The 25292-nt window shown below is 45.7% G+C and overlaps 1 protein-coding gene across 4 annotated transcripts in view; it reads right to left on the reverse strand.

The window, feature by feature from the left end:
• The window catches only part of NEDD4L (NEDD4 like E3 ubiquitin protein ligase), a 219467-nt gene that overhangs the window by 133645 nt on the left and 60530 nt on the right, over positions 1-25292 (reverse strand). For all 4 annotated transcript variants that reach the window (XM_072133630.1, XM_072133621.1, XM_072133613.1 and 1 more), the window contains exon 2: positions 10892-10965. In XM_072133630.1, the coding sequence (XP_071989731.1) occupies positions 10892-10965 (74 nt within the window). The remainder of the gene's footprint in view (positions 1-10891; positions 10966-25292) is intronic.

The raw sequence follows: 25292 nt of genomic DNA on the forward strand, positions 1-25292 counted from the left end.
GCTGGTTGGCAAATGATTTCAGGTAGAAGAGGACCTGAAGGGTAAATCTCTCATGAGGAAGTAAACACTCGCTGCTCCCATCATCTCTTCCACCGGAGGAAGAACAAACAAATTACATATTGATGGATTAAAAACAAGATTTAATTACATACCATATAACACGTCCTACACCCGTGTGTACATCCATTGGTTCAGATACCTGTAGTGTAACGTGTATTACACCCGTGTGTACATCACATGACCGGGACCCTGATACCTGTAGTGTAACGTGTATTACACCCGTGTGTACATCACATGACCGGGACCCTGATACCTGTAGTGTAATGTGTATTACACCCGTGTGTACATCACATGACCGGGACACCGATACCTGTAGTGTACCGTGTATTACACCCGTGTGTACATCACATGACCGGGACCCTGATACCTGTAGTGTAACGTGTATTACACCCGTGTGTACATCACATGCCCGGGACACCGATACCTGTAGTGTAACGTGTATTACACCCGTGTGTACATCACATGCCCGGGACACCGATACCTGTAGTGTAACGTGTATTACACCCGTGTGTACATCACATGACCGGGACCCTGATACCTGTAGTGTACCGTGTATTACACCCGTGTGTACATCACATGACCGGGACACCGATACCTGTAGTGTACCGTGTATGACACCCGTGTGTACATCACATGACCGGGACACCGATACCTGTAGTGTACCGTGTATGACACCCGTGTGTACATCACATGACCGGGGACACCGATACCTGTAGTGTACCGTGTATTACACCCGTGTGTACATCACATGACCGAGACACCGATACCTGTAGTGTACCGTGTATTACACCCGTGTGTACATCACATGACCGGGACACTGATACCTGTAGTGTAACGTGTATTACACCCGTGTGTACATCACATGACCGGGACACCGATACCTGTAGTGTAACGTGTATTACCGGGACCCTGATACCTGTAGTGTAACGTGTATTACACCCGTGTGTACATCACATGACCGGGGACACTGATACCTGTAGTGTAACGTGTATTACACCCGTGTGTACATCACATGACCGGGGACACTGATACCTGTAGTGTAACGTGTATTACACCCGTGTGTACATCACATGACCGGGGACACTGATACCTGTAGTGTAACGTGTATTACACCCGTGTGTACATCACATGACCGGGACACCGATACCTGTAGTGTAACGTGTATTACACCCGTGTGTACATCACATGACCGAGACACCGATACCTGTAGTGTACCGTGTATTACACCCGTGTGTACATCACATGACCGGGGACACCGATACCTGTAGTGTACCGTGTATTACACCCGTGTGTACATCACATGACCGAGACACCGATACCTGTAGTGTAATATGTTGGGATAATCTCGATAAAACCTGAAGCCGGTGAATAGGGTATAAGAATTGTTTATCTGTCAAGTTTTTCTTTTCTGAGAAAAATACAAATATACAAACGTCAGAGCAGAAAATAACTTCCAGAAATTTAATTATCAGCAATTATATCGCAGAGAACAAAAGCTTTTCCAAGAATTCCGAACGCCGAATTCAAAAGAAACTCCGAGGACGAGAAGGAACGCAAAATGTTACATTGTAGATGATGGATTTGTCAAGAAGCAGCGATCACAGAGGGTCCGGCTAGTCCCCCCCCCAATTACCAGGTGAATGTGGCAAGATGTGGCCGACTATGCACTACAGTAAGAGGCACGAGGTGTCCTGGCATAGATCACTTCGGCCACACCTCTCATAAATTCTCAGAAATCTCTAGCGCCCATGGGAAGCTCGAACAATGGTGCACGATGTGCCAATGTTCATACCTGTCCCCCAAACGTGAGCCAGAACTCCCATTACAACCATTATGTTTCCAAGTCAGACTCCTCCTGCATTAGGCAGCTATAAGTATAGTGCAGAAAGATTCCCAGTCTGTCTCCTTCCCCCTCTGGCAGCTACACTTACAGTCCACAGTAAATATCCAGATCTCCTTATGCTTGCGGCACAAATATTGTTTTTAATAGCACAATTTTGGGGTTCATATTAAACCATTTTTTTTTTTAAAGCAAATCAAAAATTGTCTTCACCTGGCACCTAGCATATTCATATCCAATGTTTATCTCCCAGTCTCTCTACTTCTCTCACTTGAAGCCATAAGCATTCTCTACAGTAAGATTCCAAGTATGCCGCTTCCCTCTCTACCAGCTATTATGCCACAGTACTTAGTAATATTCCCAGTTAGTCAGTCACCTTCCACATCTGGCAGCCACACATAAAGAGACACATTTATCATAGGCTGGCGCTAATTGTGCCAGTGTATGATGCTGGCCCCGACCCAGAGCTTGCCAAATCAGGAGGCTCAGGCTTCATCATAAAACCGAGGGGCTGCTGCGCTTCCATGCCATCTGACCTGGTGCAGAAAAGCGCCTTAGCCCTCAAGTATACAAGGGGTAGAAGACGCAATTCCCAGAGTCTGCATCTGTTTTCAGTCATACAAGCTGTGATAAATCTGTCTAATAATTTACAGGAAGTTTCAAAGTCAGTCTCCTTCCCCCTGATAAAAATGAATAAGATTTGCAGTCAGTCTCCTTCACCTTCCAGCAGCTATAAATATGGAAAAGCTTCAAATTCCACCAAAAGTGCAACATTGTAACCGCATTGCAAATAAAAAGGCAAGTAGCATAAACAATACAACGACCAATCACACTCGATTTATCATCTCTCATCGGGCACTGCGACAGGTCTGGCGCATTTTTTTGTCTAGTCTCCGTTTACATTGTCTAAATCTAAAACATGAATAAATCTGACAACAAAATTCTAGTCCTTGCACAATTTGGTTGCACTGTCCTCACCAGGTCTATGGCTCCACGCTGCCCCCTAGTGATCAGACAGAATAATAAAATAACGTTTTTTACAAAAATCTAGTCAATGATTTTATAGGTTTCCAGGAAAGATGAGTGACATCAGGAAGATGGAGTAAAAATATGACTCTGAAGCCTCTCTCTTTAACAACACTAATGGAGGTCACCTAAGAGGACAAACCCTTTAAGATATAAGGATATACCATGTCCCATCACAATCCATCCTGATAACCCAGGGACATTACTCATAGATCCAGGCACCGGGACTGTGGTATCTTCTTATATTTGTTATCCATGGCCTCCTTCCTTCTAAAATCAACTTTTAAAATGATGCGAAGGGCGTTACCAGAGTACCTCCTCGCAGCAGGTAAACCGGATGTTACACTTTTTTTTTCCCCTTTCCCATCCTTTAGCACTCCCCCCTCCCTCTGTCTGGTGCAATCTCACAGAGGGAAGAGTCAACAGCCTGTGAAGCTGCAGCATGGAGGGGCTCTGGTAACACCTCCAGGATCCAATCTGGCTTCTTAGAATAATTATAAAAGTTGATTTTAAAAGGAAGGAGGCCATGGATCATAAATATAAGAAGATTCCCACAGTCCCGGTGCCTGGATCTATGAGTAATGTCCCTGGTTTATCAGGATGGATTGTGATAGATTTTCTTTAAAAGGGATTGTCCCAAGCTTGACTGCGTATCAGAGGTTGTCATCCTACCCCCCGCCCTGTAAATCCTAGAACAGGAAGGGTTGGCAATGCCCGATTAGTGAAGATTCTCTGGAGGACCTAGGGTCCAGCACCAAGAGGATAACCCTATTAGGAGGTGACCCTGGAGAAAGAGCTTCCCCCTAGGGATCATTTCCTCTGATCACACCCATTGTATCGTATTGCTCATATACCCAAGACTAATTAAAAGGAACATATTGTAACATTTTCCTCAGCTATTACATGCCATCCATTAGATTTGCAGATCCGTAAAATCCAATTCTAGATCCAATCTGAAGAAATCCAATTACAAAACAAAATTATAGCATTAAAACTAAAATTTTCCACCAATTACATCGCAGCACAATATTGACCAAATCTTTCTAGGATGCGCTGCCCTCTAGTGGAGAAAAACAGAAGTGTGATAGAAATTATATGCAAGGGGAGTGTAAAATCATAGCTTTAAAAAATGCAGGAATACTCAGAGCCGGAGTCTGGTGGGTAAAGGCAAAAAGAGGCAAGTATCATCCAATAGCCATGAGGGTAGAGAAAATAAAAATGGGAAGGGAATCTCCATAGAGATGCACTAATCTGATGCAACTGCTAAAAATAGATTCCCTTTGAAGAATAAATCTTCATTTAACAGGAAATGACTTCCTTACCCTGAGTGCAGTCACATCCACAGATGCATTTGGACTTGTAAGTAGAGTGAAGAAGTTATAAGCGCCCCCTGCTGGTGCAGAGTCTGCAAAGCTCAAACAAAGAAACAAAAAGAACCAATACTTTCTCCTCTTTGTAGATAAAAGCCTAAAACTATGTAGACTCATCCTTTAATAAGGACAGGAGATACTATTAGACCATGCAGCCTCTTCCACAACCCAAAAGTCATACTATTAAGGACAAAAACCTTTTTACATTCAATGAGTATTGATTTCAGTGTACATTTAGCGCCCTCTAGTGGTGGCTGTGTACATGCAAAATGATGTGCACACACAAATTCTACAAAAAAAATTTACAAAAATTACAATGATATTGCATCATGGAGAAAAGGAGTAAATACAACTCCTGGATTTACGGCTCAGGACATAAAACATAAGGAATTAGGGGGATGGGGGGTCCATTTTGAATATTGATATAAGGACACAATTTCATGTAGGTCACTGAGTAGTGATAATTTAATTGCAGGTTTATTCCTGAGCTTTTGAAAGGAAAAGGAATATAGTTTCATTGGGGCAGACCTTGATTGTTCCTACGTGACAGAATTACTTGTCTTATCATGAATCCATGGTGGCGGCTGTACAGTCACGCTTCAAGGGGTAACAGAGAAGAAAACGAAAAATGAGAAACAGCCAGGCTTCTAATAGAGCAAGCCCCCCTCAAGCTCATCGGGGAGAGCGCAAAATCCTAATAAAACCCTAATTGCCCCTAATCGGATCTCGGCCTCTGACTGTTGCACTTAGCGATGTGGTGACGGAGAGCGATAATGAAGCACAACTCTCATTATCCATCTACTTCACGCTCCGCAGACCTGGCGACTTCTGATGGGGCCAAAACCATCATTAATATCAGAGATGAGAAGAGACATTCACCACCACGGGTCACCTGTGTGGACCCGACACTGAACCCAATGACCTGCGGGGGTGCGGAGAAACAGATCAGAAATTAATTTACTGTGGGGGTGGATATTATTTCATAATTTTCCGTTCACTGTGTAGTAGGGCCTATAGGAGCAAGGCAAATAAAAATCCAAAACATCTTGCCCACCGGGAGAGAGGGTGCCAGAGCGCCGCGCCCCACCGGGAGAGAGGGCGCCAGAACGCCGTGCCCCACCGGGAGAGAGGGTGCCAGAGCGCCGCGCCCCACCGGGAGAGAGGGTGCCAGAGCGCCGCGCCCCACCGGGAGAGAGGGTGCCAGAGCGCCGCGCCCCACCGGGAGAGAGGGCGCCACCCGAGTGCTACTACACTGGCATAATGATGCCTATTAAGGGGTTAACCAATGGAAAACATAAAATTTGGATAGAGTTGTATTAACTTCCAGTGTGACGATTTTGTACCTGACCCATTATATAAACCTAATCTCCTCCATCGTTCTGGTTCTACTGGTTTCTCAGTAAATAGTAATGATGTGACTCATACAGATACCGGACCCTGTGAAGAATGCAGCCGGGAGAACAAAGCTTTGTGGGAAACTACGCCCCCCCCCCCCCTATGGTCAGGGCTCTGGTCTGCGGGGACGCTCCCCCCTATGGTCAGGGCTCTGGTCTGCGGGGACGCTCCCCCCTATGGTCAGGGCTCTGGTCTGCGGGGACGCTCCCCCTATGGTCAGGGCTCTGGTCTGCGGGGACGCTCCCCCCTATGGTCAGGGCTCTGGTCTGCGGGGACGCTCCCCCCTATGGTCAGGGCTCTGGTCTGCGGGGACGCTCCCCCCTATGGTCAGGGCTCTGGTCTGCGGGGACGCTCCCCCCTATGGTCAGGGCTCTGGTCTGCGGGGACGCTCCCCCCTATGGTCAGGGCTCTGGTCTGCGGGGACGCTCCCCCCTATGGTCAGGGCTCTGGTCTGCGGGGACGCTCCCCCCTATGGTCAGGGCTCTGGTCTGCGGGGACGCTCCCCCCTATGGTCAGGGCTCTGGTCTGCGGGGACGCTCCCCCCTATGGTCAGGGCTCTGGTCTGCGGGGACGCTCCCCCCTATGGTCAGGGCTCTGGTCTGCGGGGACGCTCCCCCCTATGGTCAGGGCTCTGGTCTGCGGGGACGCTCCCCCCTATGGTCAGGGCTCTGGTCTGCGGGGACGCTCCCCCCTATGGTCAGGGCTCTGGTCTGCGGGGACGCTCCCCCCTATGGTCAGGGCTCTGGTCTGCGGGGACACCCCCCCTATGGTCAGGGCTCTGGTCTGCGGGGACACCCCCCCTATGGTCAGGGCTCTGGTCTGCAGGGACACCCCCCCTATGGTCAGGGCTCTGGTCTGCAGGGACGCTCCCCCCTATGGTCAGGGCCCTGGTCTGCGGGGACGCTCCCCCCTATGGTCAGGGCTCTGGTCTGCGGGGACGCTCCCCCCTATGGTCAGGGCTCTGGTCTGCGGGGACGCTCCCCCCTATGGTCAGGGCTCTGGTCTGCGGGGACGCTCCCCCCTATGGTCAGGGCTCTGGTCTGCGGGGACGCTCCCCCCTATGGTCAGGGCTCTGGTCTGCGGGGACGCCCCCCCCTATGGTCAGGGCTCTGGTCTGCGGGGACGCCCCCCACCCCCCATGGTCAGGGCTCTGGTCTGCCCCCCCCCCATGGTCAGGGCTCTGGTCTGCGGGGACGCCCCCCCCCCCTATGGTCAGGGTCAGAAAGAGGGACCCTGTAATTAGGGTGCCCATATATTACCATATGACCAATATAGGGCAGGCTCATTGCTACAGCTTTAGATAATGTGACTCTCGCAGAATGACCCCTGATCTGTGGGCTTGTAATTAAATTAACAAAAAGTAATAAGTAATGTAATCTATTTTAAAAGTTAATAAAAGCAAATCTTAAATCTCATCAACCCGAGTCCCTGTTGGAATAAATAACCATGTATTTCATAACAATAGTGTAATATAACCCGGAGGAACATTTATAAATTCTGCTGGATGTTTGGATGGTGGATCTACCACCAGGATGAAGGATTGTGCACCCAGCACACTGACATACTGGTGTGTGCCCCCACTGGCAGGATCAGCTCTTCTATTAGGTTCTTATTCCTTGTTTTTTTTAAAGGCTTTTAAAATTATGCAAATGAGCCTCAGGGGCTCTGGGCTTCATGAGGTTACGGAGGTAGAAAATGAAACATGTTTTCTAACGGCAGCTGAGATACAGCAGCTCAGATGTGCATAAGGTGGATGTCTATATAATGGCAGCTTAGATACAGCAGCTCAGCTCTTTGTAAGGTGGCTGCTCAGGTTAGATACAGCATCTTAACTATGTTTACAATCTGAACACAGCGTGCATTTATACCCAGTGATGTCTATTCTGAATCTAGTGTGAATGGAGTAATAGGAGAACACTGTAAAACTTCCAGCTGCACATTTCTCCATAGCCTCAGTTACTTGACTATATACTGAAGTAGTGCTCATTCTGAACCCAAAATGTTAATGATATCCTATTGGTAGAGCACATTTACATTTTGTAGTTTGAGTCATAGATTGCAGGGCACAGAGCAAATTGGAAGGATTTACAATGCTTAAATTACTGGATTTAAAAGGCAATAAAAAAGTGTTGCTGAGAGAATTATGGGCCTCCCTGATTTATAGGTCCAATTGCAAGTGCTACCTTTATAGTTACACCACTGAGCATATGCCATGTAACGAGCGTGATGGGGGCGAGAGGGGCGAGAGGCAAGAAGGAAGAAGAATTTAATATTTCAAACACAGTTAAAAGGGTTATTGCTATTTTAGCAAATAAATATTGTTTGCATTATGAAAAGTTATACGATTTTCCAATAAACTTTCTGCATCAATTCCTCGCAGTTTTCTAGATCTCTGCTTGCTGTCATTCTATAGAAAGCTTCTATGTTTACTTCCAGTGAATAGAAATCTGTCACCCTTTAAATCGCACAGCTCTGATTACTCTGTGACATAACGAGCCGTGCACCTGTGTGACCATGGTCAGATTTCCGTCCACTGGAAGTAACCATAGAAGCTTTCTATAGAATGACAGCAAGCAGAGATCTAGAAAACCGTGAGGAATTGATATAGAAAATATTTTGGAAAATAAATAACTTTTCATTATGTAAACAATAACTTTCATTTGCTGAAATCGGAACGCCCCTTTAATAATACTGGACATAGTAGTACCGTATTTTTTCAGACTAAGGCGCACCAAAAAAATCCTTTGATTTTTCTCAGAAATCAAAGGTGCGCCTTATAGCCCAGTGCGCCTTTTGTATGAACCGTACTTACAGACAACAGCTGCCTTGAACTGTGCACAGGTCTGCCACCTGCTGGTCATTCATCCTTATAATCAGGTGCACCTTATATATGAACCTAGACGTTTTAGCAGGCATTTACTGATGGTGCGCCTTATAATCTGGTGCGCCTTATAGTCCGAAAAATACTGTAATAGTAATCACTGATCCCACCGCAATCTGTAAGCAGCTGCTATAACGAGGACCTCATCATCTATCCATAAAAGCGCCGCCTATCGCCCTCTCTCCGTGGTAATGAACTCCATCATCGCCTCTATTTACATTAGACAGCGGGCTTGTGATTAATACTGTGGCACGCGCATTACGCAGGATTTATTAACTAGTCATCAGGATTACACATGTAAATAATAGCGCACACATTCATTCATTATCCTGGCCCAGGGACATTACAGTCATATTCCACATTCACATCAGCTCCGCAAAAGTTAAAAAAATAAGAGAAGAGGGAGAGATCTTTTATGTGCAGACCTTATAGTGTACAATGGAGAGCGCGCAAATCATGGAGCCTGCAGGGGCTGCCACCATCTATACTGCTGATTACAAGACACGGGGCGACCGTATATTCAGCCACATCATCCGCAGCGTTCCTCCGGCCGCTCTGTGCAATTACGGATTTTATGCTTGAATATCCAGCCAGATGAAAACAAATTAAATTTTAAAGTCGCCATCCGCTCTACACCACAAGAGCAGCAGCAGCAGCAGCAGCAGCAGCAGGTGAGAAGTACAAGTAGCTAAGATCAGGCCCAGAGAACGCAGCTACAGGTCCGTATGTTCTACACCAGAGAGATCAAACACTTTCAGTATAAAAAGGGAAGGACGACTTATGCAACAGCAGATATATTAAAATGTATCTTTTTGAAAATAATCATATATGCAAATAAAATTTGGATTAAAGGGGGTCATCTACAGGTCTAAAATAATTTTTTTCTAAGAATAATAATGTATGAACAGTAAGGCTGTACATCACAAACTGATGTGTCTACAATCACAACTGGTCAGGTTCTGATAATAGGTCCATAGTCCTGTTATGTTCCTCATTTATGCCCTTGCAGAGATGTCTAAAGTTATACCAACGCTAATAATAAAAACAACAACAACAAATAAGAAAATAATAAAACAACAATTACTAAAATAAAAATTAAATAACAACAATAATAATAATAATTCCTTTATTTATATAGCGCACACAGATTACGTAGCACTGCACAGAACTTGTCACATCAGTTCCTGTCCCCAATGGGGGCTCACAATCTAATCAATATACCAGTAAGTTTTGGTGTGTGGGAGGAAACCAGAGGACCCGGAGGAAACCCACACAAACACAGAGAGAACATACAAACTCTTTGCAGATGTTGACCTGGGACTTGAACCCCAGCGCTGCAAGGCTATAGTGCTAACCGCTGAGCCACCGTTTAAAGTTGCTAAAAAGCCAGCGCACCGGTGAGGACGTCAGAGAGGCTAAAAGAAAGCTGGAAATGTATACTCCTGATCCATTGTCAGATGCCCTTAAGATGTGGTTCTGGAAATAATTATGGCCCGTGACCATGTATTATTACTAGGTCCCCCCAAAAATCCCTTTAAAGTAGTCTTGTTGTTTTGTGTTTACATCTTCTCTGCATTCCAATGCATCTCTCTGGTAACAGACTACAAATGCACTTGTGTGTAGTCAGATCCGGCAATTATATGTTAAAAATCGCTCAGTCCCTTTTCTCCCTATACAGTTAAAGAGGAGGTATATGGAGGACATCATGATCAACTATACAGGGTTTGATTATACATCCCACCCAGGTCAACATCTGCAAAGAGTTTGTATGTTCTCTCCGTGTTTGCATGGGTTTCCTCTGGTTTCCTCCCACACTCCAAAACATACTGGTGGTTGATTAGATTGTGAGCCCCATTAGGGACAGGGACTGATTTGTCATGCTTTCTGCAGCGCTGCATAATCTGTGTGCGCTATATAAATACAGAATTATTATTATTACATTGTAACTATGAAAACACATTAGCCAGCATAGGAGCTGCATACAATATTATATGAAGTAGATGGACGCTCATTGCTCTACCAATCACAGCCGCTTGTAGGCACAAGACCATATAGATTCTCACAGGTTCTAGTAAGTGGAACATGAATATCCAGCCCCGCCCAGAGCCCGCATGTTACCATGACAGTCACAGCCCCTTCCGTATGATATGAGGGTGTAGTTGACCTTGTCTAATTCTTGTAAATTCTTCCCCTGATACAAGGAGGAGGCGACAGTGACCTGGGATTTTACCTTGACCACCGCACACCCAGTTCTCCACCCATCAGTGTAAACACACACAATCCTAGGACATTGTTTGTTCAGTATTTCTCAGCCATTACCTTGCTCCGAAGATGTCCTTCTTTGCCAAGTCAATGCCAGATACAATCTTCACTCTGAGGATACGAGATTCCTCCTAAGAAAAAGGAGGGAGGAGGTTATTAGATTGTAAGAAAAGTAACAGGAACAAGACACTAAAGAGATACAATGTATCAATGGCCATTTAAGAGATTCTCTGGTTTTATAGAAAATGAAGAAGGATTCAAATACTTCAAAGGGAACCCGCCATCAGGAGCCCTTTTCTTGGCTTCCCTATAGAGAACATTGTGCAATAGTGTGCACATTGACAAAGTGTTTTTTATAATAAAACCGTAATTTTAGATGAAAATCTACCTCTCTCTCTGCAGAGCAGTGTCTCGTGTCACATCAGAATGGCCTGCACCGGAATCTGCAGAGCTGTGTCCCATGGGGGTGGCCAATGGGAAGCTGTCCCCCCACCACTACCACCCTCGGGTAACTGCTCTGTCAGGAGTCCATTTCAAATTTTAAAAAATATGTCCAAATCTCTCCTATTTGAAAAAGATGCATGGCAGAGCAGTTTCCCAAAAGTGGATGGGTGGAGGGCGCTCCTCACTGGCCACTCCCATGGGACACAGCTCTGCAGAAGGAAACTTTTTTTTATTTGAAAAATCCAGTTTTTATTATAAAAACACTTCGGTAATGTGCACACTATTCTCTATGGGGACATGGGAGAGCCAGAAGAAGGGCTCCTGATGACAGGTTCCCTTAAATATATGCTTTAGGTCTTTCATTCTTTGCAATTTAAAGTATCTAGCGACATTCATGATTCTACCTACGTTCAGAGGCAGTGACCCTGTACACAGCTTGTCCTGCTCTCAGCTGAGAAGTGGAGACAATTGTATCCAGTTTAGACAATGCTCTGTGAGCTAAACAGCCTAGACTCCTGCCTGATACATTGTAACAAACCAGGAGAGCCATCTGTACAGCTGCTGCCAATGTGTTTAGCTCACAGAGCATTGTCTAGACTGGATAAAATGGTTTCCATTCGCAGACAGTGACCCTGTACATAGATAGTCCTGCTCTCAGTGGAGAAGTGGAGACAATTGTATCCAGTCTAGACAATGCTCTGTGAGCTAAACAGCCTGGACCCCAGACTGATAAATTGTAACAAACCAGGAGAGAGAGATATTTGTGCAAAAGTGTATCTGTGTATATGGAGTACAGAATACGGTTTAAACCATCAGCTGAGAGTACCGAGTTGGCTAGGATTCACTAACAGCAAGCAGAGTTCCTACAAATGGTCAGAACTTCTCAGTTATATACAAATCAAAACCATTTACCGGTAACGTAAACCTGACTGCTTCATGTCAGTGGATGGCAATAGATGTAGAGATCTTCAAGAACAAAGAACAATGTTCCATCACACAATGACGGAGCTTTGTTTATCAAAACATGGAATATTTATGAGGCGGTTACTGTACATCCGACGCCATTTATATGTCTGTTTTGACGGTTAAGAAGCATCATAAAATGTTACATAGCTCAGTAACCTGGCGATGGCGTCACTGAGGTGCAATAGTCACTCACTCCACTATGAATCAGGAAAACATACAGAGATTGGAGAAAAGTCCATAACAGGAAGGGAGGGAGATGTTCTGATTGGAGGAGGACAAGTAGGAAGGTCAATCCAATACTTCATATATTTATCTAGAAGTTACAATGAAAAAAAAAACTTTTCTAATATCAGAAATGCACCTTGTTTCAGATATTCCAGACCCTGTTAATATCCTAGAACAGCAGTAGCTTTCACTACACAGGAATGGACAAAATTAAGCTTTAGGGTGCGGTCACACGCACCACTTTGATTGCGTTAGCGGAATGAAAGCACACAGGGGCGTGTCACAGCCCAATCACATTCATTTCTATGGATACTCTAGCATGCACCTGCAGCCATGGACTGGCCACCCATACCCTAGCATCCACCTGCAGCCATGGACTGGCCACCCATACTCTAGCATGCACCTGCAGCCATGGACTGCCCCCCCATACTCTAGCATGCACCTGCAGCCATTGACTGATCCCCCCCCATACTCTAGCATCCACCTGCAGCCATGGACTGCCCCCCCCCCCCCATACTCTAGCATGCACCTGCAGCCATGGACTGCCCCCCCATACTCTAGCATGCACCTGCAGCCATTGACTGATCCCCCCCCATACTCTAGCATCCACCTGCAGCCATGGACTGCCCCCCCCCCCCCATACTCTAGCATCCACCTGCAGCCATGGACTGGCCACCCATACCCTAGCATCCATCTGCAGCCATGGACTGGCCCCCACATACTCTAGCATCCACCTGCAGCCATGGACTGGCCATCCCCCATACTCTAGCACGCACCTGCAGCCATACTCTAGCATCCACCTGCAGCCATGGACTGCCCCCCCCCATACTCTAGCATCCACCTGCAGCCATGGACTGGCCACCCATACCCTAGCATCCATCTGCAGCCATGGACTGGCCCCCACATACTCTAGCATCCACCTGCAGCCATGGACTGGCCATCCCCCATACTCTAGCACGCACCTGCAGCCATACTCTAGCATCCACCTGCAGCCATGGACTGGCCATCCCCCATACTCTAGCACGCACCTGCAGCCATACTCTAGCATCCACCTGCAGCCACGCTCTGCACTGCCCCTCAGTTTTCCATGAAGGCCGCTACATACAATGACTCGTTTATATTCCGAGAAATCATCCCACAGAAGCGACACAGTCACCGCACCAGATTATTGCTGCCTCATAATCTTCCATGGCAGGCGGCCATACTGCTGTTGCTAGGCAGCTAATGGACTGTAAAATCGTTACCATCGCTTATTAAAACAACCAACAATAAAAAGTTTGTTTTGCACCAACACAAATTCAAGGAAGCATTGAGAAACTTTACTATATATAAAAACACCTAGAAAAAATGCGTATACGCTATACATTGTATTTACAGTATTGTTAATGTTTGTTATGAAATATTTCTATTATGGTAAATTATTTTTGGTTTATTTGCCATTTTTATGCAACTTTTCTACTTTTACAAAAGTGAGGTGTGGCTAACTTCTCAGACTTTGCGAAAAGTTGCGAAACTTGTTGCAATCTCAATCCAATATGGGAAGATGTGTAAAAACTGGAGTTACAGCTCAGGACAGGACTAAACCTTCATGTTTTAAAATGTATCAAATTTAACAAACTTGTGATTCAAACACTCCCCCCCCCAATCCCCAATTGGCTACATCTAGAGGCTCCGGCCTCCTTGTATATCCATCGTCCGGCATGCGACTTGGCAATGTGACGCCAGATCATGTCCGGAGTAGAATTAAAGGGGAGGTCCACTTTAAGTGCATTACAACAAATAATATTATTGTTTGTATAGTAAAAAGTTATTCAATTTTCCAATATACTTTCTGTATCAATACTTTACAGTTTTCTAGATCTCTGCTTGCTGTCAAGCAACAGGAAGCTTCACTGTTTAATTCCCGTAGATAAACACCAGTCCATGGTCATGTGAGGTCACAGAGGTGCACGGCTCGTTATTACATACAGCTCTGATTACACTGTGTGTGTGTTATAACGAGCCTTGCCCCTGTGTGACATCACATGAACATAGATAGTGGTACATCTACAGGAAGTAAACAATAAAGATTCCTTTTACAGGACAATTATAAAACAGCAAGTAGAAGTCTAGAAAAATCAGGAGAAATTAATCTTATTTTCACTAAGGACAGGTTACAGAAGCCAATTACAGCTGCAGTGCACATAAGTCTTTCTGCTTTCTCCAAGCATTTGTATTACAATATAATTGTGTGTTATAACTTACCTTGCACCCTGACAGAATCATTTGTGTAGTCCCAGGGGTTGGGCTTTGGTTTGGATGCATTTCACAAAACAACATGTGACTTGTCTGTGCTGCAAACTCCTCAGCTTTCGGCCCCCACCTTTGTGCTCCTGTACAGCTCCTCCCACCCCCACTGATGTCAGCTCACTGGGCCATGAGCTCTGTGAAGGAGCAGGAGCGTGGAGCTGTACAGGAGCACCCTGAGCTGAGGAGTCTGCAACCCAGGTCACAGGTTGGTTTAAGAACTGCATCCAAACCAAAGCCCAACCCCAGGGACAACAAAGAGGATTTTGTCAGGGTGCAAGGCAAGTTATAACACAGCCATATTGTAATGTGAATGCTTGGAGAAAGCAGAATATTTGCACTGCAGTTGTAATGGGCTTCTCTAACCTGTCATTCGTAAAAATGAGGTCTCTGGTGACAGGTTCCCTTTAAACCATAACCTTCGACGCCAGTCACGCCCCCTTTCATGCAAAACAGAACTAATAGCCCCCTTTTAATGATAAACAAAGAACCAAAATCTAAAGGCTGCCAAAGTTTCTTAAATAAATTTTCTATGCCAAAAATAAATAATTGAAACATTTGATACATTTTATTACTTCCATATCTTATGTCTGGTATGTTGTTTTCATTTTAGACAGTTCTTTAATTTCGGTAAGATGAAATCGTTCCCCATTTGTGCAGCCTGGATGTATCGTGCCGCACATTGAGACAGGAAATCCCTTCTTACTTAAATCTGTTCCGTGTTCTAATTGCAGTATTAATAGATTATTGACTGGAGATCTCTAAGTAACAGGCCGAGCGGCGGCGCAGTCATCTTTCATTTCCTTGACGGATCTTGTGACCTGGTTTCATGATGAGGGATCCGGCCCAGTGTACACTCGGATATAATAGAGGATGAGTCATGTGGTCACTCGTGAGTCACTAACAGGTCAATCCTATTCCTGAATCCAGAAACTCAGCGTGAAGCTGGGAATACACACGACACCATCATCATGTACATACAAGAGACTGCACGCGGCTCCCATCACTTACATCATCACGTCATGTTACTAGCAACAACAGGTCAGTCACTGGCAAGTGTCAGGCTCTCCTGAGAATGGCCAACCATCGAGAGAAGGAATGGAACAAGACGGAGCAGGAGGAGCAGAGAAGATTGTACAGAGTGCTCTGTTATAGAGCAGGGGGAAGCGGAGAAGATTGTACAGAGTGCTCTGTTATAGAGCAGGGGGAAGCGGAGAAGATTGTACAGAGTGCTCTGTTATAGAGCAGGGGGAAGCGGAGAAGATTGTACAGAGTGCTCTGTTATAGAGCAGGGGGAAGCGGAGAAGATTGTACAGAGTGCTCTGTTATAGAGCAGGGGGAAGCGGAGAAGATTGTACAGAGTGCTCTGTTATAGAGCAGGGGGAAGCGGAGAAGATTGTACAGAGTGCTCTGTTATAGAGCAGGGGGAGCGGAGAAGATTGTGCAGAGTGCTCTGTTATAGAGCAGGGGGAGCAGAGAAGATTGTACAGAGAGTGGGCTGTTATAGAGCAGGGGGAGCAGAGAAGATTGTACAGAGAGTGGGCTGTTATAGAGCAGGGGGAGCAGAGAAGATTGTACAGAGTGCTCTGTTATAGAGCAGGGGGAGCGGAGAAGATTGTACAGAGTGCTCTGTTATAGAGCAGGGGGAAGCGGAGAAGATTGTACAGAGTGCTCTGTTATAGAGCAGGGGGAGCAGAGAAGATTGTGCAGAGTGCTCTGTTATAGAGCAGGGGGAGCAGAGAAGATTGTACAGAGAGTGGGCTGTTATAGAGCAGGGGGAGCAGAGAAGATTGTACAGAGAGTGGGCTGTTATAGAGCAGGGGGAGCAGAGAAGATTGTACAGAGTGCTCTGTTATAGAGCAGGGGAAGCCGAGAAGATTGTACAGAGAGTGGGCTGTTATAGAGCAGGGGGAGCAGAGAAGATTGTACAGAGAGTGGGCTGTTATAGAGCAGGGGGAGCAGAGAAGATTGTACAGAGTGCTCTGTTATAGAGCAGGGGGAAGCGGAGAAGATTGTACAGAGTGCTCTGTTATAGAGCAGGGGGAAGCGGAGAAGATTGTACAGAGTGCTCTGTTATAGAGCAGGGGGAAGCGGAGAAGATTGTACAGAGTGCTCTGTTATAGAGCAGGGGGAAGCGGAGAAGATTGTACAGAGTGCTCTGTTATAGAGCAGGGGGAGCGGAGAAGATTGTGCAGAGTGCTCTGTTATAGAGCAGGGGGAGCAGAGAAGATTGTACAGAGAGTGGGCTGTTATAGAGCAGGGGGAGCGGAGAAGATTGTACAGAGTGCTCTGTTATAGAGCAGGGGGAGCGGAGAAGATTGTACAGAGTGCTCTGTTATAGAGCAGGGGGAAGCGGAGAAGATTGTACAGAGTGCTCTGTTATAGAGCAGGGGGAGCGGAGAAGATTGTACAGAGTGCTCTGTTATAGAGCAGGGGGAGCGGAGAAGATTGTACAGAGAGTGGGCTGTTATAGAGCAGGGGGAGCGGAGAAGATTGTACATAGTGCTCTGTTATAGAGCAGGGGGAGCGGAGAAGATTGTACAGAGTGCTCTGTTATAGAGCAGGGGGAGCGGAGAAGATTGTACAGAGTGCTCTGTTATAGAGCAGGGGGAGCGGAGAAGATTGTACAGAGAGTGGTCTGTTATAGAGCAGGGGGAGTGGAGAAGATTGTACAGAGTGCTCTGTTATAGAGCAGGGGAAGCGGAGAAGATTGTACATGGTGTCTTAGGGTACATTCACAGGATCTATGTTGGTCCCCATTGCGTTCGTGTGAATGAGCCCTTATCTGCAGACGGCAGGTTATAGAGCAGGAGGGGCCGAGCAGATCTTATATAGTGTCCTATCGAAAGGTGCAACACCCCTGCCAACGCAAGAGTTAAACCTGGTGTTGCAAAACTAAGTCCCTCTCCTTGCTTATAGATTACTTTAAGGGGTTTTCCCACTAAATAAAATTCTCACATCTCTATCCCCTAGTGATTGTATTAACACAAAGATCATTTTAACCCCTCACTTTACAATTTACTCAGTGTTTTTGCTGTTTTAGCTCCTATCATTCCCTTGGTGGTTCAGTGCAAAACCCCAGGGTGTGGACGGGGCCTCTCTAAGCAGACACATTGGGGCTTATTTACTAAGGGTCCCGCGGCCGCATTTCCATTGGGTTTTCCGACGTTTTTGGGATTGTGCTGCTGGGACAGGTATTTAGTAGGCAATTGTGTCGCACGCGATCAGATTTAGTGGCAATAGTGATGGCTTTTGACACAAATTGGGGGATGGGCCATCTGATGAGCCGATGGAATCGAACAAACCAAAGGATTTAACTTAAAAATTGTGTCGCAAGCCATGCACTTACATACACGGGGAGGAAGAAGGTGAACTCGGCAGACCGGATCGGGGAAGCGACAAATTCAGCAAATCAGGCGCATAATCTTCTTGAATTGCGGCACAGTGCATTGTCGTAAGACAATGCACTTTCGGGATCTCCTCCGGACCGGGTAAGTAAATATGCCACATTATGCTCCATCTAGTTTTGCAGGGTGACAATGTGGTTACATTATCAGAGTGCAACTATATACACACTTTAATCTGGCTTCTGACATTGTACTAACACACTGACACATAGGAAGAGATGAGATGCATGAGATAACTATTACATAGAGGCTGACAGACTTTTAAACTGTTACACTGTGAGCTCTGCTACATCTCACAGACATGTGCCTGCCTCCCCCTTCCCCCAGATCACTTATCTCCACATAGCTTGTAGTTGCAGCTTGTCTCTCTGCTCATGATCTCCTGGCAGGAAGTGATCAGTGAGTGTCTGAGCTCCGTGCAGGGGGCGGGGCTACAGGCTCACAGCAGAGACAAACAAATCTCATCTGCACGCTGTCACACAGAAATCCAAGATGGCTGCCGACCCCAAGTCAGAAGTTACAGGGTCATGACTTGAAGCAACTGAAATTGTGTACAGCAGGACTGATAGAGACAGGTTGGAATTAAGTCTGTGAAATGCTGCATTTTTGTTAATAACAGTCAATTAGAGAAATGGTTATTTTGTTATCTTGAGTACATATAAGAAACTTGTCTTCGTGGGAGGAATACCCCTTTAATGAGCCGGATCAACTTACTAGGGGTCTCAAGTGCTGGAGAATGGCAATGCAGCGGATAATGAGAGTGCTCCTGTGGACTGAGATCCAACCAGCCATCTCTATTCAGATGAACTTTTGCTGGGGTTGTGGCCGTTGCCAGTCCCAATAAAGGACTGAAAGTTCTCCTTTACCAACATGCATCTGAGTGATCCCTGTGCCCGGCTGTATACAACCAAGGGAGCCCCATCTTCCATCACCGGGGATCCCCATCTACACCTCGGAGTTGTCCCAGGGAGAAACCATTGCATCAGCCTCTCCCTCTATTCTCTAGCATATACCACCTGCTGGAGACCTGCCAGGCTGTGGACGAGGCCTCCGATCCCGGACACCAAGCAGCGTGACCACAGAAGAGCGCTAGACCGCGCTAGCCAGCCACTCCGGTATTCAGGACCCTGGCTTCCTCCTGCCACGAAAAAGGTTAGGCATCAGCGGGGGATGTTGCAAAGGCAGCATGTTATAGAGCATGAGGAGCTGAGCACCAGTATGTGAGATGGATGCAACAATGAGGGGAGGATGATCACAGCGGCAAACCCCAAATTGACCAAATGAAAAACATGGAAGAGATTCAGAGGAGATAACCCAAAACGTGCAGGTCACACCCAGCATTCCGCGTTTTTTAGGAGTGGTTGGGAAAAGCTTCTGTGATGACAGGACTCGTTAAAAGGTTTCGGATTCCTAGTACTGCGATCAATAAAATATTTCCAAGTAAAGGCCAAGCATTTATATGGAAATATACAGACTGTTTGCAGTTTATAGAGTGGAAGTGAATAAGTGCCAACCTAGTCACCAGGTGCGTGCCAACCCAAACATGTGGCACCAGTGCCAGGGCAGACAGTAAACTAGGGCACTGCCAAACATCCTGGACTGCTCAGTATTAAAGGGGATTTTTGGTCCATGGGCAAATTTTAATACTAATTACCTTTCCTCAAGATTGGTCGTCAGCATTGATAAGGGGGTTGGACACATTTACCTTGATTACGTCCAATAATGGAAGCATCAGGGAGACTCCTATAGGAATCACTAGTCAGATCATACATGGGATATGGTGTCCAGCACAGAGAAACCGTGTAGAAGAACAACACCGCTAAAATGGCCGAGCAAGGGGGATTATCCTCACTTAAAGCTTTTTCACCGTCATATATGTCTGTTTACATCATGTACACGGGTGCACCAGCCATGAGTTGAACCACTTGCCTCAGGCAACACCCTACGCTAAGGATAATATATATATTACTGGATGAAGAAGAGAGGTCTCCATTCTATAGGCAGCAGAAGGTTCAGGTTCACCCCTGATCATGGGTCCAAGACAGGTTGCGTGCAATACTATGGGTGTGTGTGAAGGATGATGTAACATGGGCTGCATATGGATCAAAAATACTGCCATGTGAACTTAAGAATTTCCATGCGTCATAACCATCCCTGAAACCAAAACACCATGTAACCGAATATCAGTGGAAAAACACAGGACTGTTACTGTATGCTGTGTGTACACCAAGAAATTACACCTACTCTACAGAGGACTATAGGACATTATCTTATTGTAGACCCATTGACATGGGTCAGAGAATGATGGAGGAGGAAAGACGCGAATCCCAATCTCCACTCTGGTTTATCCCCTGGGTAGATGTAGCAAGTCTTCTACACCAAACTCTCCCACCATGGACTTTATGGACCTTGTGGTCTCCATCAGTATCAGAGAAATCCCATTAAGGAGACTTGTTGGAGCGGTGGCTCCTAATACATTGGAACATCTCGGATGTAACTGCGAGATCGAGATTTTATATATTGGGAGGCTATGAGACTGAATGATAAAAGGTGACTGCAATGACTAAGAGCCGGGACCACCACTTGTGTCTGTATAGTAGATACGATGTAGAACAGTAACAATAGACATAGATGGATCAAAGCTTTTACAATCTACAGAGAAGACAAACGGACATCACGTTGGGGAATTGCTGATCGCTCAGGAACAAGGGACTTGCTGTGATAAAGTGAAACATCACGGGATGTGAGAGAGAAAAGTGACGAATATTATCGCTACGGCGTTCCGGGTTGTACAACCATCACTCATCCCCAGCCACAGAGTCAGATTACAGATACAGTGCAGTAAGATATATTATAACTTTATATCGCTCCCGTCACGTTACGCCCCCCATCCAGAGACGACCTCCCCCCCCCCCAATCCAGAAACGCCCCAATGTCATCTCCAACACAGAGAGCCTAGTATAAAAACAATTCACAATGCATAAAAACAAATGGTAGATTTCCTTTTAATGGCAAACATACCTTGAGAATGCTATAGCTACACTGATGCAGAAACATATGTTCAATCCGTGAACCGAGTGGTTTTGCTCAAAAAAACTATTATAAAAAAAATTCAGGACCTTAGGAAAGCTGGGTGCAGATTGTCTTCCATGCATAAAAGAGCTGCCTGAACAGTCCAGACGAGACTAATCAACCTGAGCTGAATGACTCATACACAGCAGCTGGGGGATGGTGCAGCGATTGATTACTTCTGCCTCTCAGAGACAACACAGTGATCACATCATTCTCTGGAGCAGTGCATGATAAGGGTAAGAGGAGAAGCACCGGGGCAGCCACAGGAGCGACAGAGCCTCATTACATTAATTTTATAATTGTTTTTTCAGCAAAACCACTCAGTTCAGGAATTAAACATGATACGATCCTGCATCAGTGTAGCTACAGCATTCTCCAGGTATGTCTGTCATAATGCAGCAAAGCAAATGGTAGATTTTCTTTAAGGGGAACTACAGGAGGATCTATACTCAAGTTTAATTCACATGACTCTTGCTCCATGACACTTAAGCTTCGGGCTGCATTCCTAAGACGGAGGGGATGTCAGTAAACCTGGGGAGGAGGGAATAGAAGTAGTAAATAAGGCTCACCGGAAATGAGAAGGCCATCGTGCACATCCCAGGAGCATAGACGGCCAACCATAAACTGCTTTCTAGGGAGCCAAAAAGGCTTCCGGGGACCCCACTCCCCTCATGTATAAGCCTGGCAGGGATCAGCAGATAGATGTGTCACCATTGCAACTCAAAACACACCCCCTAGTGGCCAGGTGACAAATGCCTGTGCTGGACTCTCTGGGTGCCCAAAACAACCAATCCTAGAGCAACTTTCATTTTGGCAAAACTTATGAAGCAGTAACACCAACTAAAAAGGAGAACTGAAATTTGTGAGGGTCCAACTGCTGGGACCCCACTGATCACGAGAACAGGACCCCCAGCAATCTGGAAAACAGGGGTCCAGTTCTAAATTAAGAATCCACAGGACTGCCAATAATTTAAGTTAGCCCCTATTAAAATTAAAGTGGTTTTATCAAGATACTGATGGGTGGAGGTCCTGTGTAGTGATCGTTCATCAGGCAGCCACCGATCACAGGGATCCAGTCCTCACTAACCGATAAGCAGGAGGTCAAGCATGTGCCCTGTGCATCGAAGAGAGCATTCAAATTTGATAAGCACTGCGCTCTGGTATCTCTGACAACTCAAAGACCGTGAATCTGAGCGCCTCAGATACCTGAACGATGTGCTCAGCAATATCCAGTACTCCCATAATATAGAATAGAGAAGCTCAACCTACATTAACAAGAGTGAGAATGAGGCCCCTACTGGCATAACCCCTCCGAGCATCGATTTTTGCATTTATTTTCAGTACTTTTCACCCGATCAGCTCTTCACATATTTTCCTAGTATCCATCTCTCACGTGTTCAGACAAATCACCGATCCCAAAAATAATCAATCATTCAATAACAAAAATTCACGCCAACTTAGTCAAAACAACATAAAACTTTTACAGGGAGATTTTATGAATTCTACTGTACAATCACAAGCCGTCATCTCACCTGGAATGACTTTACTGTATTCGCTCTGCGCACAGATTGATGGCTGTGATTTTACAGCGATTTGCTGTGGCTCGATGGATCCCGCTCTTTGAGATCTAAATGGCATATAAGGGCAATCTGTCCAAGCACCCTACTATAACGGGGATCAATCAATCTTTTAGAGTAGTCTGGACAAGGCTCCCCATTAAATTTATATTGAGAAAAATCTGATTACTAAGGAAGAGGTGTAATACAATAATTACAGCCGTGACTTCTTCAAAACTAAGGGTCGGTGCGGTCAGTAGCCATTGTACTACATCCATATGATAATCTTTGTAATGAGATTTTTCTATGTATGTGGCAAGTTTGGGACTGGTTTGTGGAAGTAATTGGGAGGAGGCAAAAAACTATGGATGCCAATGGTCCCAAACTTTCCCTATTACATTGATATATTGAAAAATCTGATTACTAATTCATTGGGATTATCCCCAATTTTGGAGAACAGTCACATAAAAGACATGTTATGTACAAACACTTCCTAAAAGTCGGTGCTTTTTAACAGCCGCAGCGCAGATACATCCGAAGATTTAACCGAAGATTTAACCCAATCCCAAACTCTTGCCCCATGAGCCAGTCTGAGCCCCTACTATCCACCATACACGTGTAAGCTCCTTAAGCCAATGGGAGTGATTAATTCATGTCAGATAACGCAGTGTTTTACCCCTCACCAAAAAACCAAAAGATTGGGTTAAGTTTTGGGAGAGTCAGGGCAACCCTCTACATTAGATGTTGGCCAGCCATGTCAAATAAGTTGGTTTGCCCAACGGAATCTCACGGAATGACCTAGTAAGTGGGTAAGTAAAGCCCAGTGTAGGGGACCTCTAGTAATTTGGTCAAGGGTATGACCACCATAGTTGGGAGGAGTCCGGAGTGGGGGACCTACAGTATGTTGGTCACAGGCATCACCACTGTAATATGGGAAGAGAGAGAGGGGGGGGGGCGGAAATGTCTATTGTGGGGGGGGGGGGGCGGCGGAAATGTCTATTGTGGGGGGGGGGGGGGGGACCTCCAGTATGTTGGTCAAGAGTATGACCACTGTAATTTGGGGAGTCTGGAGTTGCGGATCGTCAGTAATGTTGTAGAAGGGTATGACCCCCATACTTGGGAGTTCTGAGTGGGGGAAAACCTCCAGAATGTTGGTCACAGGTATGACCACTGGATTAGGGGGAGTCCAAAGCTGGGGATCCACAGTATGTTGGTGAAGGGTATGACCACCATAATTAGGGGAGTCTGTTCGGAGTGGGGGACCTCCAGTATGCTGGTCACAGGCATCACCACTGCAATGAGGGGGAGGGATGTCTATTGTAGGGGGGAAACCTCCAGTATGTTGGTCAAGAGTAGGACCCTGTAATTGGGGCAGCCTGGAGTCAGGGATCCCCAGTATTGTTGGTCACAGGTATGAGCACTGTAATAGCGGGGAGTCTATATAGTAGGGGGAATACCTCAGGTATGTTGGCCAAGGGTATGAACTGGAATAGGGGGATTACATTGTGGGGGACCACCACTGTGATAGATTCTTTTATACAATTCTTGGAATGATACAATTTGGAACTGGACCATGGCTTAGGCTTCCAGGAAGAAACATCACAAAGAAATGTAGCAAGAGGCAAACCTGTGGACCCAACAATCGTCCGACTCCTCTTATGTATACTGGATACTCCCGACTCATCCTTATGTCAAGTCATTTTAATTAAGAAGCTGTCATGGACGTCTTACAGTAGCTTATTCCCATCTCCACATTGAGCAGACATGCACACTCAGCCAAGACAAGTCTGCATGTTCTGAAAGTGTTCCAGGTTTAAAATACCAAAAACAATGCTATAAACAACCCAAAATCACATATGTAATCTCAGTTACCTATATATCTGATGTCCATCTACTATGTATCCAGATAAATATCTATGCATCCCATATCTACCATCTATTCATCTCTGCTGTATCTCTGGTAATAGATGGTTTTTGGATTTGTGTCACCATCCGTTTTCCATTTGGATCACATATTTGTACATGTAATATCCATCCACCTCAAATCCAACTATTTTACGTGATACCAGCTGATAGAAATCTTTATCCCTCCTCTTTCATCAATACATCAGCAGAAAATATACACAATCTATAGGCAGAACTGCCATTCAGGAATCTGGAAAAGCTGAGTGCAGCCATGACAGTCCATGGACACAGCCGTGGTCTTACCCCGAATACCGGATCTTCTTCTAGGATCAATCCCCGAGTTCTCCTATAGACCTTATCCGTCTACGAATAATAAACAAGAAATTTTTGTAGCAACAGACGGAAGTCGTAGAATAAAAGTGGTAAATTTCCACTGCTCAGGTAACCGGGTCAGGGGACAGGCGCCGAGATGTTATATGAAGTTCATGTAAAATTTACCAGGCGGAAGCCATTCCACTGTATAAAGATGATGGAGGAGCTGTGATGTGACATAAAGATACTGGAAGGTTTGGTAACTTTCCACTGGAGACACAGGCA

This window comes from Engystomops pustulosus, chromosome 1 (genome assembly GCF_040894005.1).
Source record: "Engystomops pustulosus chromosome 1, aEngPut4.maternal, whole genome shotgun sequence".
Taxonomy (NCBI): Eukaryota; Metazoa; Chordata; class Amphibia; order Anura; family Leptodactylidae; genus Engystomops; species Engystomops pustulosus.